The sequence below is a fragment of the Rhinolophus sinicus genome, chromosome 16 (assembly GCF_057876585.1).
Source record: "Rhinolophus sinicus isolate RSI-liver-muscle chromosome 16, RSI-T2T, whole genome shotgun sequence".
Taxonomy (NCBI): Eukaryota; Metazoa; Chordata; class Mammalia; order Chiroptera; family Rhinolophidae; genus Rhinolophus; species Rhinolophus sinicus.
Window position 1 is genome coordinate 62,185,279 of NC_142516.1, and position 19,064 is coordinate 62,204,342.

At 33.4% G+C, this 19,064-nt stretch overlaps 1 protein-coding gene across 8 annotated transcripts in view; it reads left to right on the top strand.

The window, feature by feature from the left end:
• CNTLN (centlein) overlaps positions 1-19,064 on the top strand; it is a 277,826-nt gene that overhangs the window by 240,797 nt on the left and 17,965 nt on the right. For 7 of the 8 annotated variants that reach the window (XR_016019468.1, XR_016019469.1, XR_016019466.1 and 4 more), the window contains 2 exons: positions 9,137-9,322; positions 11,847-11,924. Coding sequence is in view for 1 of the 8 variants with exons in the window: in XM_088793521.1 (XP_088649647.1) it covers positions 9,137-9,322; positions 11,847-11,924 (264 nt within the window). In the remaining 7 variants the exon portion in view is untranslated. Of the gene's footprint in view, positions 1-586; positions 831-9,136; positions 9,323-11,846; positions 11,925-19,064 lie in introns of those variants that run through there. The other variant, XR_016019471.1, reaches the window with a different exon arrangement.

A 19,064-nucleotide genomic window follows, 5' to 3' on the forward strand; every position in this document is an offset into this window, starting at 1 on the left:
TTTTTTTTTTTTTTTTGGATAGTAGCCATCCTAATGTGTGTGAGGTGACATCTGACTGTTGTTTTGATTTACATTTCTCTGATAGGACATCATTCTTTTTTTAAAAAATATTTTTATTAAAATATATCTAACATACAATTTTATATGTTTCAGGTATACACAATAGTGATTTAACATTTACATACCTAAATAAGTGATCGCCATGATAAGTTCAGCAACCATCTGATACCATACTATGCTATCACAATATTATTGACTATATTCCCTAGCCTATATGTTATATCCCCATGACTTAACTTGTTTTATACCTAGATATTTGAACCTCTTATTCCCCTGTACCTTTTCCCCCTCTTTTAAAATTTTTAAATTCCAGTTGACATTCAATATTATATTAATTGTAGGTGCACAACATAGTGGTTAGACATTTGCATAATTTAATGTTTTTTGTTTGTTTGTTTTACAGTGCAAAAATTTGTATTTAGAATTAGCCAGCTGGAATCAGTTTATATGATCCCAATTTTGTTGGCAACATCCAAAGCATCGTAGTCAGGAGTCAGTTGAACATATGTCTTCTTCTCTCCAACAGGCCTGACCAGGGTGTTGACCTTGGCCACATCAATGTCATAGAGCTTCTTTCCAGCCTGTTTGATATGGTGCTTGTTGGCCTTGACATCCACAGTGAACACAAGTGTTCTATCCTCTTCATGGCTGACTCAATAGTTAGGGGGAATTTGATGATGGCATAGTGGTCAAGCTTGTTTCTCCTGGGGGCGCTCTTACGAGGATACTTAGGCTGCCTTCGGAGCTGCAGTGTCTTGGGCCTTCAGAAGGTGGGTGATGTCCAGATCTTCTTTTTTTGTGGTTATGGAGGCCTTTCAGGACTGTTTTCTTTGCCTTCAAAGCCTTTGCTTTGGCTTTGGCTTTGGGGTGGGGGGACAGGTGCTTCCTTTTTCGCTTTTGGCGCCATCTTCTTGAAAAGGACATTTGTGTAATTTAAGAAGTGATTCTCCTGACTAGTCTAGTACCCACTTGGCACTATACATAGTTATTACCATAGTTTTGACTATATTTTTTATGCTTTACTTTACATTCCCATGACTATTTTGTAACTACCAAGTTGCACTGCTTAATCCTTTCATCTTTTTACCTCCCTCCTATCTGGCCACCATCAAAATGTTCTCTGTATCTATGAGTTTGTTTCTGTTTTATTTTTTTCTTTAGATTCCACAGATAAGCAAAATCACATTGTATCTGTTTTTCTCTGTCTGAAATACTCCACTCAGCACAATACCCTCCAGGTCCATCTGTGCTGTCACAGATGGCAAGAACCCATTCCCTTCCCTGGGCGAGCAATGTTCCATTGTATACATATACCTCCTACTGTATATCCATTCTTCCATCAACAGACACCCAGGCAGCCTCCACATCTTGGCCATTGTAAACAATGCTGCAATGAACATATGGATGCACACGTTCCTTCAAAGTAGTGTTTTGGATTTCTCTGGATAAATACGCAGAAGTGGGATTACTGGGTCCTTCTTTGTCTCTTGTTATAGCCTTTGTTTTAAAGTCTATTTTGTCTAGTATAAGTATTGCTACTCCACCTTTTGTTGTTTCCATTTTCATGAAATGTATTTTTTTCCATCCCTTTACTTTCAGTCTGCGTGTGTCTTTCAGTCTGAAGTGAGAGTCTTATAGGCAACATATGGTTTGTTTTCTTATCCATTCAGCCACCCTATCTATTGATTGGAGCATTTGCTCTATTTACACTTAAAGTGATTGTTGATAGATATGTAGTTATTGCCATTTTATTATTCATATTCTTTATCTTTTTTTTATCTTAAAGAAATCCCTCTAAGATTCCTTGTAATTCTGGATTAATGTTGGTGAACTCCTTTAGCTTTTTCTTGACTGGGAAGCTCTTTATCTGTCCTTCAATTCTAAATGATAGTTTTGCTTAGTAATCTTGGTTGTAGGTCCTTGTTTTTTATCACTTTGAATATTTCCGTCCAATCCCTTTTGGCCTCAAAAGTTTCTGTTGAGGAATTAACTGATAGTCTTATGGGAGCTCCCTTGTAGGTAACTAACTACTTTTCTCTTGCTGCTTTTAACTTTCTTTCTTAAGACATGATTCCTTACATGGAAAATCCTAAAGATTTATAAAACAAGTAGTATTAACAAGAGAGTGTAGCCATTTCATGGATTACATGGTCAAAGTACAAATCAAATGTGTTTTTATGTATTAGCAATAAACAATTGGAAAATGAAATAAAAATCTTCAATTTACAATAGCATTAAAAAACAAAATTATTGAAATAAATTCAAGAAAATACATGTAAGCCACCAAATGTTGGAAAGAACCTGGAGAATGGAGAATTTTCATCCATCATTGGTGGTACAAGATTTGGGGAAAAACTGTGTAGTTTCTAACAAATGAAACACGCACCTACCATATAACTCATTCTATGTCTAGGTATTTACTCAAAGATAAATGAAAACGTGTACACTCATACACACAAAATGTATACAGGAATATTTATTGCCATTTTACTCATAATATCAAGAACTGGAAACAGCCCAGGTGTCGATCTACAGGAAAATGGACTAGCAGCATTATAATTATATAATGAAATACAACTCAGTAATAAAAGAAAATGAACTACTTATTCATATAACAATGTGGATGAATCTCAAAAACCTTATTTCAGCAATAAAAGAAAATGAACTATTTATTCATATAACAATGTGGATGAATCTCAAAAACCTTATAAGTGAAAGAATCCAAACACAAAATAGTACATTCTGTGTGATTCTATTTATATGAATTTATAGAACAGGCACAACTATAGAGAAAAAATACGAGAGAGTGGTTGCCTTTTACGGCTATGGTCAGGAATTGACTAGGAAGGGGACACAAGTGAACTTTTTGGAGTGATGGAAATGTTCTTTGATCTGAGTGTGGTACCCAGTGTTTTCATTTGTCAAAGCTCATACAACTACAATTAAGACTTATGCATCTCACTGTATATAAATTTTATCTCAAAAAGTAGTAAGAACTATAAATAAATATTTAGATTTTTAGTTAATGATGTGAATGCTGAAGTGTTTAGGTGGGAACTATAAGATACCTGCAACTTCCTTTGAAATGCATCAATGAAGTAAGATGGATAGGTATGTGATAAAACAAGTATAGCAAAAGTTAATTGTAGCATACAGGTAATGGTTACATGGTTATACACTATACACTTCTTTAAACTTTCTACATGTTTGAACGTTTTCATAATAAAATATTAGAGAAAAATGCACTAGGGAATTGTGACTTGATTACAGAGGGGTAAAGTCATTTCTCCCCTTCTCTCCCTTGAAATCATACAACAGATAAGGACAATGAGAAACAAAAATTCAGCTCCTTTTTACAGCAAACATAGTCAAAGCTAAAACTCTGTATTTCATAATACATGGAAGAGCAGTCAAAAATAGGTAAGATTGAAGACATGAAAAAGGAAGCAAAAATAAGACACCATGGAGAGAATACTTAGGTGCTGGAGACCTCTGAAAAATCAAGTGAAAATATACTTGCTGGAGATGAAGTTCACATGAGGTACAAATCCTAAATCCCATGTTTGCAACTGTGGAATGGATCTGCTATGGCTTGTAATAGGAGTGTCCTAGAACCTTCAACAAGAAGACAAAACAGGGCTTAAGCAAGAATTACAACAACAAGGTATAAGCAGCTTTTTCCATAATAGCCAAGAAAAGAGATTCCGTACATTGTAAAAAACCAAACAAACCATAAGTAAATAAATACATTCATAGGTAAAATTTCACCAGCCTGGAAAATAGCACAAGCCCCTATGCCACATAACTTTCTACAAATAGGTGATCTAGAAAAAACTTTTCTCTTTCAAAAACGTGTCCTGAGAAATGAACCAACACTGTATCTACACATATATATCAATAAGAATGAAGGAAATAAACAGGAGATGGCAGGAGAATAAGTTCCACTGCTTCTATGTGGCTACAAAGCAGCTTTATACTTTAGTGTTAATTAAAAATATTAATGAAATAATTTCCCCTTAAAAGTACATGTTTAAGTGGAAGTAAATATAAAATTTAGGTAAAAGATGTTGACACATAGGAGCAGATGAAAGCAAGTTAGCAGACGAAGCAAAGAAAAGAAAAAAATTATATCAGCAAAAAATATATTGCTGGTTTCATATATCAGCAATATATATGAGTTTATAAATTTATGAGTTTATAAATATGTTTAAATGATTGTATTTAATATAAATTAAAGAAAAACATATTACAAAGTCACAAAACAATATGCATGAATCTTTAAAACACAAGAAACAAGTCAAACATAAAAGAGTATATAGTATATTATTCCATTCATATGAAATTCTAGAACACTCAAAATTACTCTAAGATGATATAAATTAGAACAGTTGCTGTCTGTGTGTGGGAGGAATTGCCAAGGATGGGCGTCAGGGAAATTTCTGGAATATGAAGATGTTCTATATCTGGAGCAGGGTGGTAGCTACATAGATACATACAACTGTCAAAGCTCATTAAACTAAATACTTAAAAATGTGTGTACAATTTCCTTCTAATTATGCCTCAGTTTAAAAAATTGGGATTTGTGAAGCAAGTGACAGATTCAACATGTGTATAATTGCACTCTTCAAAGACAAAAACTAAAATAATGGAACAGAACAAATATTGAAGCTGTAATCCAAAAATAATTTTCAGAAATAAGAAGACTTCTAAGAACATAACATGAACCATGGAAAATTGATCTAACATTTCATACCTTGGATATGTTCTAGTAAAGTGCCTGGACTTGAAAATAATAAACAACAGCCAAATAAAAAGTTCATGTCATGTATAAGAGGGAAAAAGCAAAGATGAGACAACTCTGAAAGGCTATCTGAGTGCCAGAGCTCCTTAGAGATGGCATGGAACCTCTGTTGGAACTGCAGGGCAGATCAACATTTTCCTCTACCCAATCCTGCTTCCCTAAGTTTCTTATAATGTACTGTTCCTAATGCACTTCCCCTGCACATACATCTTCAGCTCAGAGTCTTTTTTCAGGTAATGTAACCTGAGACACACCACCAAGATAACCTCACTTAATTCTGAGAAGTAGAAATAGTAAACATTCTCTGAGAATAATGCAATAAAACTGCCATTAATTGCAAAACTAGTAAACAGAGGTCAACTACCACCTAAATATTTAAAAGAAAAAAAGTTCTTGGGTTAAGAAGGGAATGTGAACAAATTGCAGAATATACCTAAAATAATAACGTCCTAGAAATATCAGAGCCCATAGGCTACAGCTAAAGCACTTCTAAAGTTTTGTAATCTTGTATACTTATATTAATAAACTAGAAGAAATGAAAAGAAACATTCAACTCGACAAATAACTAGAATCTAAAGATTGAAATAAAATGAATGAATTAAGAATGTAGAATTAATAAATGAATACAAGAGTTGGTTTTTGGGAAAAAAAGGAAAAAGCAGCAATATAGATGAAACTTTAGCTTACCTAATTAAGAAAAAAGAGAAAGTAAAACTACAAAATAACAAGTGGTAAGTAATAATAGCCATAGACACAGAATAAAAATACAGTCATGTCACACTGCTTAGCTCAAGTCTCTGCAAATACATTTGAAAGCCTGGATGAAATGGATACTTTTCTAGGAAAATATAATGTACCAAAACTCCCTCTACAGGAAGTAGAAAATCAAAACAGATGAAAAAGATACCTTCCCCTGCGATAAATACTAAGCCAAATTCAGATGACTGCTACTATGTCAATAAAGAACAGATAAATTCAGTTTCATTAAAACTGCTATAGAATATGGAAAGAGAAAGATGACTTCCAAAGTTTTGGAAGATTATACAAAATTAAAACCAGTCAATCTCATACTAGTGTAGAAATCCTAAATAAAATATTAGCAAATACAATTCAGCAGCACATACACACACAAATAATAATAATGTATCACAGTCAGTGGAATTCCAGAAATACAAGGATAATTTTTAACTAAGAAAATTGTTAATAATCCTATTAATAGATTTATGATGAAAAATCATGCTAGATTATATGGATTTAAGATAATTCGATATCCATTTTTAATAAGAAATAAAAGTAAAATTTATATTATATTATATTATATTATATTATATTATATTATATTATATTATATTTTATATTATACTAGATAAGACCCGGTCTTATATTAATTTTTGCTCCAAAAGACGCATTAGAGCTGATTGTCCGACTAGGTCTTATTTTTGGGGAAACACTGTATATATTATATATTAATACATTAACATATAGTAAAATATGGCTCTCAACTCAAAAGCTGGCGTTGTATTTCCTCGGAAGTAGAAGGATTCCCATGAACAAGTCAAGTATGTTCATTAGTATTACTATATAATATTATTCAGGAAATACTTCATAACTGATGCAGTAAGAAAAGAAAGAAATCAGAGGTATAAAATTTGGAAAATAGAAGATAAAATTGTCAGTATTTGCAAATATGATTCAATTTCTAGAAGTTAAAGAGGAATCAACTGAACAACTCCTATAATAAATAAGTAACTTTGGTAAGCTAAATATATATTAACAATCTTTATATATACAAACAATAATCAGTATTAGAAACAACCTCTCCCAAAGTTAAATGCCCAGGAATAACCTAAATCTATAAAGAGAAAACCTAAAAATGATCCTCAGAAGTACAAACGAAGGCTTAAATGATTGTAAGGAAATACCATGGACTTTGATTAGGAAGACTCAACATACTAGAATGTTAAATGTTCCAAATAAAATCAACATAATTCAAATGAAATTACCAGTAAGATTTTTTTAAGGGAATGGAAGCTAAACAAGATCAATCTGAATTTCATACAGAAAACCAAACAAGCAAAAATTATCAAGAAAAATCTGAAACAAGAAAGGTTATGAGAGGAGGTAGCCCTACTAGATGTTAACATTTATTATAAAGCCCCATTAGTTAAAATGTAATGCTTCACTTATAAAAAGAGAGATGGAGTAAAATATTAAGTCCAGAAACTGACCTAAACATATATGAGATCAGTGAGATCCCCCTTTGAGGGAAAGGTGGACTTTTTAATAGGTGGTGGTTGTACAACTAAGTATGATTTTATGTAATAATTTTCTGAATGATTATAAATAGATAAAACATTAAAGCTGAAAAATAAAAGAAACATAGCAGAAAAAATCAAGGTTAGAATACACACACAGAGGGTGCCAAAATGTATACACATTTTAAGATAACATCTCTTAAAATGTGTATACATCATTTTTTGGCATCCCTGGACTATATATATATGTATATATATACACACACATGCACATATATTTATGGATAATGCTTCTTTAAGGTACACTAAATTAAACAATGAGAGGAAAAGATTCATTGAGTACATAAAAAATTTTAAATGTGTTTTCCTTGGCATAGAACATTATAATTACTGTCAAAAGAAAAATACAAAGTATAAAAAAATTTAGATATATACAACAGATATACATATAATTTCCCTAATATATAAATAATTCCTATAAATCACTAAGAAAAATAGAAACAGTGAAATATAATTTTCTCTCAAGAAAAGTACATCTTGATATGATTATATCAAGAAAAAACAAATATAACTATCTCTTAAGGCTGATGTTCAACTTTGTTTTTAATAAGAGATATGAAACTTAAAAATACAGTGAAAAGGCAAACTACACTGAAATACTAGATTGGTGTTTGTTAATGGTATGGAGAAAGAAATACTTTCATATATTCTTTGTGGAGGTATAAAATGGTGCTGTCTTGCAGAGGGGGAGAATTAACAGCTTTTCAAATTATAGTTACACACACATTTTGGTCCAGCAATTTCACTTCTAGGGATATATCCTGGAAATGCAAAATGTATGTATGAGCACCATTATTTATTGCAACATTGCTTGAACTGGCAAAAGACTGAAAACATCCTAAAGATCTAGCCAGTCTGCTTTCCTCTCATGAAGGCGGGACTGTGTCCACCCAGAGTGAGGGCTGTGTTTTCCTTATGCACACGTAGACGTGGTATGCACTAGCATGTATTCATTTCTCAAAGGGAGAATTAAAGGCTTTTGTGAAGCAATCCTAGATTTTTATGATTTTCCCCCCAATTCTGTATTGTTGTCTTGCCCACACATAATTTAATTGCACTTTACCCATTTTGTCTTTATCAAGTCCTTCCAAAGCATTTTTAATCCAGTTTTAATAAAATAGAAACAACTCTCTTTCTGCGGTCATGTTTCAGCAGTTTGTGTTATAATTAAATGAATTATGTAACTAAACTGTTACAACTAATATACCCGATGTTTAGAAATGAATAGAAGTGACTCTTGGATCACCTCAACTGGTGGGGGTAGTTGTGCTCTAGCATGATGAAAAGTAGCCTTCCTGCTGCAAGCAGTCACTAACCAGGGTATTAGTTGGTAAATCTGAAAAGGGGTTAGAGAGCTTTGGTTAATCCAGCAAGTTGGTTAAATGGTCATTTAAGAGAGCTTTTACTGCATACTGACAATAAAGAGCGATCCATTATTTTTCTTTTTTTTTTTTTTTAAGAGTTTCATTTGTTTATTTGTTGGGTTTTTTTGTTGTTGTTTTTTAATTTATTGGGGTGACAATTGTTAGTAAAATTACATAGATTTCAGGTGTACAGTTCTGTATTACATCATCTAGAAATCCCATTGTGTGTTCACCACCCAGAGTCTGTTCTCCTTCCATCACCATATATTTGATCCCCCTTACCCTCATCTCCCACCCCCCACCCCCTTACCCTCTGGTAACCACTAAACTATTGTCGGTAAGAAAAGATGATGATATAGGAACATTTGTGACGACATGGATGGATCTTGAGAGTGTAATGCTGAGTGAAATAAGTCAGACTGAAAAAGCAGAGAACAGAAACTCATAGACACAGACATTATTTTTCAAAATAAATAAAATGAGAGTAATCCTAATAAAAAATGATTTGCTAGTATCTTTACATTTTTATGTTAATGAATGCATTATCTTCATTTATGACTTCCACATGAGCCCACATTCTTTCCAATATGTTGCAGGCTTTGGTCAAAGAGTTACAAGTTGGTGTCCAGACGATAAGGCGACAAATCAGAGAGCTTAAAAAAATGCAGAGAAATAAGGATGCTTGTAAAAGCTCAACTCATAAAGCCCAGACCTTGGCAGCTTCTATCCTGAACATTTCACAGTCAGATCTAGAGGAAATATTGGACACAGAAGATGAAGTGGTAAGATCATTTAAATATTTATCAATAAAAGGCTTTTTGCACATTGAATTTAAGTATATATCTTTATTGTTTTAGAACTCTTAGAATGTCATCTTTAAGATAATATTAATGAAGGTAAGATTATTAATGTGCCAATGAAACATACATCAAGAGTATTAACCGACTCAAAAAACCTTTAGAGAAATTTAACTATAATATAGAAATAAGCCAGTACATACAACCTTTAGAATTGCTTGTTTACTATTCAAGTCAGTTATCCTTTCCTGACTTCTCCATTTTCTTTAATTAATCATATCTCTTGTAAGTTACTATTTTTAATTAAGCCAGTTAAGCTGGGTCACCATTGATTTGAGGATTTTTCCTCTTATGGGAGATTTTAAAAGAAGTAAATCTGTTGGCTTTCCTAGCTAAATTAAAAGTTATTGTTGATCAAGTTAAAGAAACATGCTTATTGCTTTAAATTGGGTAAAATACTCTATCTGAGTGAATTTATATACATATAGGTATAGGTCTTCAGTAGTATCTGTGTATCTCCTGGGGAGGGCACTGCATTTTTCAGATAGTTATTACCTCATAAGCAGCAGAATCTCACTCATCCTGTACACAGTTTTCTGTGAAACTTGTGGAGGATACTCGGTCTTGTTCTTAATCTTGTGAAGTCTCAACTTTAATACCTGAATATTCGATTTTTTATTGGTTGGAAAGATTAAAGAGATGATGAGACTGTTAGCTTCCCAGTAAACATTTGTTCTGTGAATAAAGAAAATAATAGACTTAAATGTGTGTTATGAGAACACCCTCCAGTCCTCCGTCAGCCTCTGAAAGTGTAATACTTATGGAGTAGAGAAGATCTACAACTTGCAAAGGTTTTCAGACTGCCACGAATTTTTAGAAAAGAGGTCAAAGGAATCCTGCAAAGAGATTGCTTTCATCCTGTGGGTAAACAGGATAGTGAATGATCAGTTTCCTATTTTCAGCACTTGTCCCCAATGTCTGTGGCTTTCTACTGAATTCTGAACTTTCAAAAATAGTATCAAATGTAAGACACACAGGAAATCCTAGTATCTCTGGCAAGCATGTTAACTATACCTTATTTACAGACATTAATGAAAAATTTGTTGATAATGAGAAACCTAACAAAAAATCAAGGTTAAGGCCACCACTGTTGCCTAAGCGTTTTAAAACAAGCAGATTTAGCAAAATCCATTGTGTGTGCTTGTATGTGTGTGTTTGTGTGTGCATGTGTGAACACAGACTCAGATACCTACTATGGAGGACAGGACCATCCCCTATGTATGGCCTCAAAAGATGCCGTCTCTGGGTTTACAACTTAGGAAACAGCACCCTCTTTTGATGGACAAATTAGAAAAAGTTGTCCTTTTCGATTAAATGGATTAGAAAAGGATCTCTCTTTATAGTCCCCAAGAGTAGATGACACACATCTGTGAAGAAATGGCTCCCTTGCCTCTAGGCAGAGGCAGTGTGGATGGAGCCCGAGGACACAACCCTGCAGTGTGTGTACCACACAACCTAATCGGAAGTCCCCCTGGAAGTCAAAAGACTCTACTGGACACACTGTCTGAGAAGGAGCAGTACACCCTGACATATTTACGAGATTTAATTCTAGATCAGAGCCTATCTAGACTGATCCCCACATCTTTCAGAAGTCTGAAAAGTTGAATGGCTTGCCCAAGCAGAGCCCAACCACCTGACTTACATTCTGTAAACTATACATTGAACTCCAGCAAATTCATGTAAAAACCTGTGATAGCCTTTGTGACGCGCCTCACCTGATACCTGGCATACAGTAAATTTCAACAAACGTTAGTTTGCAAACTTGCCTGTGTGAAAAGTCCACTTTTTTGCAAACTAATCATGAGTTTAATAAATAATCAACTGCACTTGTAAATATATTATACTTTCGGAGTATTTTACCTTGATAATTGATGGGTTGAAAATATGTAGTTACTTATGACAATTTACATTGGAATGTCCCTTGCCTATCAGTTAATTATCAGATATTTTAAATAAAAAAGCAATTAATTACACCAGAGCCATGCCATGTTCTATTTTGTCTGTAATTGTAACAATCACTTCTGAGTTATCTATTGAGAAGTCAGTTTTTTGAGTATAAGGTTTTTATGTTATCTTACGAGGGTCACTTGCAAATGAATTTTTTTTATATAGCTCTATCCTATTTTTCACTTTATTTTAATCACTTTCACCTCCACCTCAGTCCCTACCTGGAGCTCCACTGTGAAGGCAAACATACAACATTCCTGAATTATATTGTCAATATAGAAATATAACTTTGTCTTCCACATGTATGTAAATATTTATAAACTAAATATTAAAAGAGCATGGATTTGAATATTCCCTACTTTGAAAAGCTAGGCCGCTCTTTGTTCTACCAATATCTCTTCTAGATTTATTCAGTATTTAATGGTATGATCAACTTCATATAAATGCAGTTAACACCAGTGTCTTTTTTTTTTTTTTTTTTTTTTTTAATTTTCTTCCTTAGGAAATTGAAAAGACAAAGATAGATGCTGAAAATGACAGGGAATGGCTGTTGTACGTTCAGAAACTTCTTGAAGGACAGGTATTTTGTTTTCCTGCTTCACATATGAAAACTTCCAGATAAAAATTCCAAGCCTTACATTTCTGTACTGGATGTCTGACTTTTTGTAAACACTTACACATTATTTACTTCTGCTAGGTAAAGAAGTATTTCGATAGGTAGACGGGAAAATGAACTCTCTATTTGTACTACTGGACTTAACAAATGAAGCAAATGCCTTGGGAAAGAGCCAACATGGGTCTTAGCAAATGCATTAATTAAATTATTGAGTCAACCTCTATGCTTGCTGGACTGAAAGGGATCCATTCTCTCAGCCCTCTTAGGAAAACAGATTCTTTATTATGTGTCTTTAAAGCTAGTGGTTGATATGGACACCTGAGGAGTTCATGGGTTTTGGTGACCTTTTACTATGGACCTGTTTCCAGTCAATTCATGTTTTCCTCACAGCCAGACAGCTGTTTATTACTGTGTCTTCCCGCATTCTCTACAATATTTTCTACTGAGACCTCGAGCAGCTTGTTAGTGGGAAGTAAATATTGATTTGGCATCCTGTCAATGCAGAAAGAATGAAAAAATTTCCACCAGAGGCCCCTCAAACATTTTCCTATCGACATTTTCTGGGCCGAGTGGAAAGCTGCATACAGGATGACAAGGCCAAGACGAGTGGAAATCCCTGAGGGGTCTGTGGAGACTGCTGCTGTGACCTGTGTGATACTTTTTCTTCCCTTTCAAGTATTTTTTTAATACACATATAGTCTGCGGGGATGTGCCCCTCTTGTAAGTGATCAAGGGCAGTTTATTGGCAGGTGAGAACTCTGCTTTTCTAGTCATTGCCAGCTTTTGTTTTGACATCACCGGCAGCATATAATGTATTCTAAAACTTTTTCATTATAGTTCTTTTTGCTCAGCCGACTTGTTTATTTTGAAAATGAACTGGAATGAAAACAGCTAACACCTATTTCTCAAAATAGCAAAAAGTATTATTGTTGTCCTATGAGTTTTGGAAAGGCGTAAATGTTTCTGCGTAAAGATTAAAAGTAGAGGCTGATACCATGTTTCCCCGAAAATAAGACCAGGCCTTATATTAAGTTTTGCTCCAAAAGACACATTAGGGTTTATGTTCAGGGAATGTCATCATGAAAAATCATGCTAGGGCTTATTTTCCAGTTAGGTCTTATTTTCGGGGAAACACAGTATTAAATGAAATTATTTTACATTTATATTAACAGATAGAAATATCTATGCTTTCAGAAAAGCCAAGAATAAGTAAATAACACATGAACTATTCATATTTTTAGTATCAGTTTTACATATTTTTGAAACTGTACTTGGAATCACTTCAATAGACATTTCTTAACCATATCACATGCCCAGCACCCGCACCCAACCCAGTGCCTGGCTGAGCAAAGGAGTTCAGTAAGGAGTCTTACGTGTTTTTTTTTGTTTGTTTGTTTTTTCTGGATTGAAAATAATAAAAATAAACTTTTTAATGAATTGTTTATCGTTTGACTTGTAAGTATGACTCTTCAATATGGAGATTTTGTCCATTATGAACCTAAAATAACACATCCGTATGTAGGAATCTTTATTACATTTTATTTGGTTGGTGCAAATGTTACTGTGGTTTAAAAGGTTAAAAATAGTTGCAAAAAGCACAATCACTTTTGCACCAACCTAATATTAAAGCTCTGTTCACACCAGTCATTTTTTGACCGACGCGTGTAGATGTACACACACGCACTGCCTGACCTGGATGTATGCTTATTCTGGGCAGTTAGTGTGAAAAAATCCTGTTGAAAATGGCAGTAGACTGCTTAATACCGCAGTTTGATATAGTGCCTTTTTGTGCCACTGAGCCTGGACTCTGGAATATAATTGCCTGGCAGTATTGATTTAATTGCCCAGGTTTATTTGTGGACTCCTAATTATTGACTGGAGGTAAATTTAATGGAGCAGCCTTTATGAACACTGGGAAACCGCTGCTGTTGCTGTTATACATAATGAACTGCAGCATGTACCTTTAGATCATTTTTCAAGCTAATTTTATTCCACTGTGACAGTATGATAACATTTAAAAAGTCAAACACTTTTTATTTTTATTACTGACATAGGTGGTTTTGCTGATGTCTTTGAATTTGGTGAGGGAAAAATAGGAACTTCATTGGTTGCATTTGAATGTCACTTTATACTAATTATGCCCAAGAGGAAAATCGATAAAATAGAAAACATCTCTCTTTTTTTTTTAAGCCTACTTTTCTTTGCTCTCAATTCCAGCAATTATATTTGTCCTGAATTTTAGAAAAGGTTTTCTTTGTCCACTAGTTATTTTAGAGTCTAAGTTGTGCCCACAGGATTGTGTGGGCAAAAGTGTAAATTTGTTCATTCATACATTTTATTTAGTTTATGGCATACAGCTCCATGTGTCTGAGGTTGCATGATCTTCAAGCTGTGGAGCAATTGTGCACATTCCCTAAAGTAAATACCAGTTAATTCAGTATTGATATTTGATTATTAAAATATTTGAAGATAAGATTATAGGAAAATTTCCCTTTTATGTCCTCACTCTGTGTTGGGTGCTTTATGTAATAGAATTGTGGGCTCATAGGAGTTAATCTGGCCTTGTGGTTTTATCATTTGTTTAACAATTAGGTCACAGAATTGTTTTCTGTTAAAGAGAATTTCTCTGCATTCGTGTGCCAAATTTATATTGATAAAATATTAATCACAAAATACAGAGCTATTCTGCAATGTGGCAATATGGAACTGCACAATAATATAGTATCTACCGCTATTGTTAACCAGTAGTGTATGGAACTAAAAGGTCTAAAACCTTAACTTACCTATATTTAATACAAAATGCAAATATATATCTGCATTATTTCAAGTAATTTTGATGCAATTGGTACTTTTATATATTGGTCTTTATCTGCACTTAACCTTTATTCCCGCATATTTCTAAAAATAATAAGAAAAAATATTTCTAATATTTACTTTATTTTATGGCACAGCTGCCTTATAATTTATTTGAACATCTTTTTCTTGTACTAATTTCTCTTTTTATATTAATATGTTTTTAAAAACTTACAATTGATGGCAGAGAAAAAAAAGCAAATTAATGATTATGATAGGATAGGAGAACTCCCAAAATTAGTATTTTTGAAGTTTTGGGAGTGGAGAAAAAAAACAGAAATAGAAAAAGTGGGCTGGGACAAAACTATAAAAGCTTTTGAGTAGGAAGAGGATGCAATCAGCGTTGTGCTTTAGAAAGATTCATGAGATCAGTGTGTAGGGTGGTTGGGAGGGAGAAGAGACTGGGAACAAGAAGATAGTCTAGGGAAAAGGCAGTGGTGGCCTGGACATGCCCTAGCTATAGAAATAGAAAAGATGAGGCAGATTTGATCTTCATTATAGTGACTGAGAAGATAGCAGTAATGAGATTAGATAAGTGGTCAGAAAGCAGAAACCAGAGATGGATGAGTTTAATATCCTACATAATGAGAAAGATTATGATACCTTTAAGAGTTTTAGGGATCAAAGGAGGTAGACCAGATTTCGTAGGAAGGAGATGTCAATGATTGAAGCCATGGAAAATTTAGTAGGTGTGTTCCATCAACAATATGCAAGGATTTGTGATTTGTCGCTAATTCAGCCCAGGTTTCTGTACAGCTTTTCTCACTGAAAATTAACTATTTAAGAATAAACTATTAACCACATGTCAAACTCTTACCATTCAACAACAAAAAGAATAGAAACTGATTTGAATAGACATTTCTACAAGAAGATATACAAATAGCCAATAAGCACATGAAAGGATATTCAACACCATTAGCCATTAGGAAAACGCAAACCAAAACCCAAAATGAGATATACTCGTATATATCACACCCAGTAGGATGGTTATAATAGAAAAGAAAGACAAGAACAAGTGTTGAGGAGAATGTGGGGGAATTAGAATCCTCATTTGTTGCTGGTGGGAATGTAAAATGGTGCTGCCCCTGTAGAAAACAGTCTGGCAGTTCCTCAAAAAGTTAAACATAGAAGTTATATGACCCAGCAGTTCAACCCCTAGGTATTTACCGAAGAGAAATGAAAACATGTCCATATAAAAACTTTTACATGAATGTTCGTAACAACATTATTCATAATAGCTCAGAGGTGTAAACAACCCAAAGGTCCATCAGCTGAAGAATGTATAAACAAAATAAGGTATATGCATACACGGGATATTACTTAGCCATAAAATGGAATGAAGGACTGATGCATGCTACAACATGAAAGAACCTTGCAAACCTACGCTAAGTAAAAGAAGCCATACTCAAAAGGCTATAGTATAGTATAGTATAACTGCATTCATAAGAAATATCTAGAAAAGGCAAACCTATCAAGATAGAAAGTAAATTATGGTTGCCAGTAATGGGGGAGATGGAGAGTGGCTACCGGTAGGTACAGGTTTCCTTCTTGGGGTGATGAAAATGTTCTGGAATTAGATAGTGGTGATGGTCACACATTCTTGTGAATATACTGAAAACCAATGAATTACATACTTTAAAATGGTGAATTTTATGTTATGTAAACTATATCTCCTTTTAAAAAATGAATTCCTTAATATGAGACATATTGAAAGAGCAATAAAAGAGAATGTATTTAAAAGTCAATTCAATGAAGTTCTTATATCACATATGTGATGTCCACTAGCATTAGCAGAGATTGCCTTAAGTGCACTTGAATTTAAATTTCTGTCTACTGGTCATAACTATGAACAAATTAGATAAATTATTTTATTTCTTACTTAATTTATTTCCTTTCAGTTGGCACATAAGGAGATGTCCCTCTATTATACTGTAATTGATATTCCTCCTCACACATCCAAACAAGAAATCAGTTATTTATATTCTGCCCTCAAAGAGATACTGTTTATTTGTTCTGCCCATTCTGATCCTCAAAATTATAATAAAGTTCACTTAGGTTTTTTCAGGCCTTAGTAATACATGAAATAGTCCTTTGTTCTTGGGACTTTATAAAGGCAATGGAAAGAATTAGTAGAGATAAATCTGAACTGATGCTATGGAATCCATTCACAAAACATGTGTTGAGTGCCTACTCAGTGTCAGGTATTGTTTCAGGTTTGGGTGTACAGCAGTGAACAGAAGAGATAAAAGGCCCTGCCCTCAAGGAGCTTACATTTCTGGGGATGGAGAACAATAAACAAATAGTTAAAATACATAAACTGTGAAATGTATTGAATAATTAACTTGAACAGAATTATGGGTGTACATAACAAAATATGTATACTTGTGTAAGACAAACAATACACAGTTATAACCACAATATGGTCCTTTACCAGGATTTGTATAAAAACCCTCAGCCAGGAATGGCTAGAAAATGTGTCTTGATTTTGTTTTGTTGTTGCCTTATTCTCTGTTACTTGCTAATCCTCTTCTGGATTTCATTGAGTCCATTTTAGTCCACTTTGTCCCAATACAAGAAAATGTACTGGGACAATAATAAAAATTCTGTTTTTCTACCTTAAGTTTTTGAGAATTTAGAATACACACTTGTAGTTTTTCTTTAGCTTTAAATATCCCTGTTCCTATTAGTTGCTTCAGGTCTTGCAAATGCTGGACTTTAAAATGGCTCTTTCCCCAGTGCCATTTTTGCAAAATATGCTTGCCTTCCACAGAATGCCTTTCAGTGTTACAGTGAGAAGTGTTTTATAAATCTCCCTGGCTTTTGTAGCGTAACTTCCAGCCTGAAGGTTAACTGACAATTTCTTCTTACAACTCTGAACACATTTACTGTGTTGCTTTCTGTGTTGCATTTAACACACACACATGCACACTCACACACTCACCCTCTCTCACACATATAAACCCACACGCTCAGTCACCCACACAGATTTCTCACAACTTGCTGAAATAGCAAGAGTTTAAAATTCTCCATTAACAGTCTTGCTGGGATTTTTTTTTTTTAATTTAACAATTTCAAGCCTACTTGCATGTTTCCACTAAAAAAGATATGTGGTTAAAGTTAAAAAGGTAAATTTTATGTGTATTTTACCACTATAAAAAAATTGGGGAAAGAAATGAAAGTGAAAACAAATCATAGCCTTTACCAAAGTTTAGCAAATGCAATCTTCTCTGTGTGTCAGTTTTCAGCCAAACTCTGATATATATATACATGTATATATATGGTATGTGTCAGGAATATAAACAAAATTTAGGGAACAGTTCAAAATTCAGTGCCAAATTTAAATTATAAATTAATTTTTCCTTCTGATAGCATTTTTGGTTATTGTAACAAGTTCAATGTTTTAATTATAAGATAATAATTCTATACTATCCATTTAAATATGTGTGTATAATACACATATATAAATACATAATGTACATACATAAATATTTATATATATATACATTATGTATGTATGAATATTTATTTGTACTAAATTTGCACCATTCATTTTATACTAATCAAACTATATTGGCCTTTCTTACTAAAGTCTCAGTCTCACTGAATCATATCCTTTGTAAAAGCAGGTATAATACTTAAAATATCTTCACTTTCAGTATGATTCAAGCTAGATTAAAACCAATTTGCATTTTAAAAGTAATATATGTGTGTGTGTATATATATATGTTTGGGTTTTTTTTGGTAATAGGTAATAGTTTTCAAACTAAAAACAAGAATGAAAATGGTTAAAATGTTAATCTTGTCCTTTAGATGTAAAAAGTTACCCTTATTTCGTTCTATTTTCTTTCAACACAGACCTTTTCAATTTCACGTTATTAGGAATACATTCCAGTGAGTGCTGATGCTCTAAGTTACCTATTAGGTTGGTGCAAAAGTAATTGCGGTTTTTTTCAATTATTTTTAACCTTTTAAATCACAATTACTTTTGCACTGACCTAAGACATGCTTTACAGTCATGGTTTTTAGGCTGTTCCATTTCCAATGTGGCTCTCAAACCTCTGCAACCATCATTCATATCTTAGCTTTATACAGAAATGCCTCTTAAAAAAAGCCACAACTTGTAAGCGTAAGTGATAACTTTGAGATTGTTTCAGTGGCCTAACAGTTGCTAAAGGCGTATCTCTGTAGATGTTTCCATGTAAGAGGAGCCAAAAATCTATGTGAAATAAGGGGCAGTCCCTCCTGTAATAA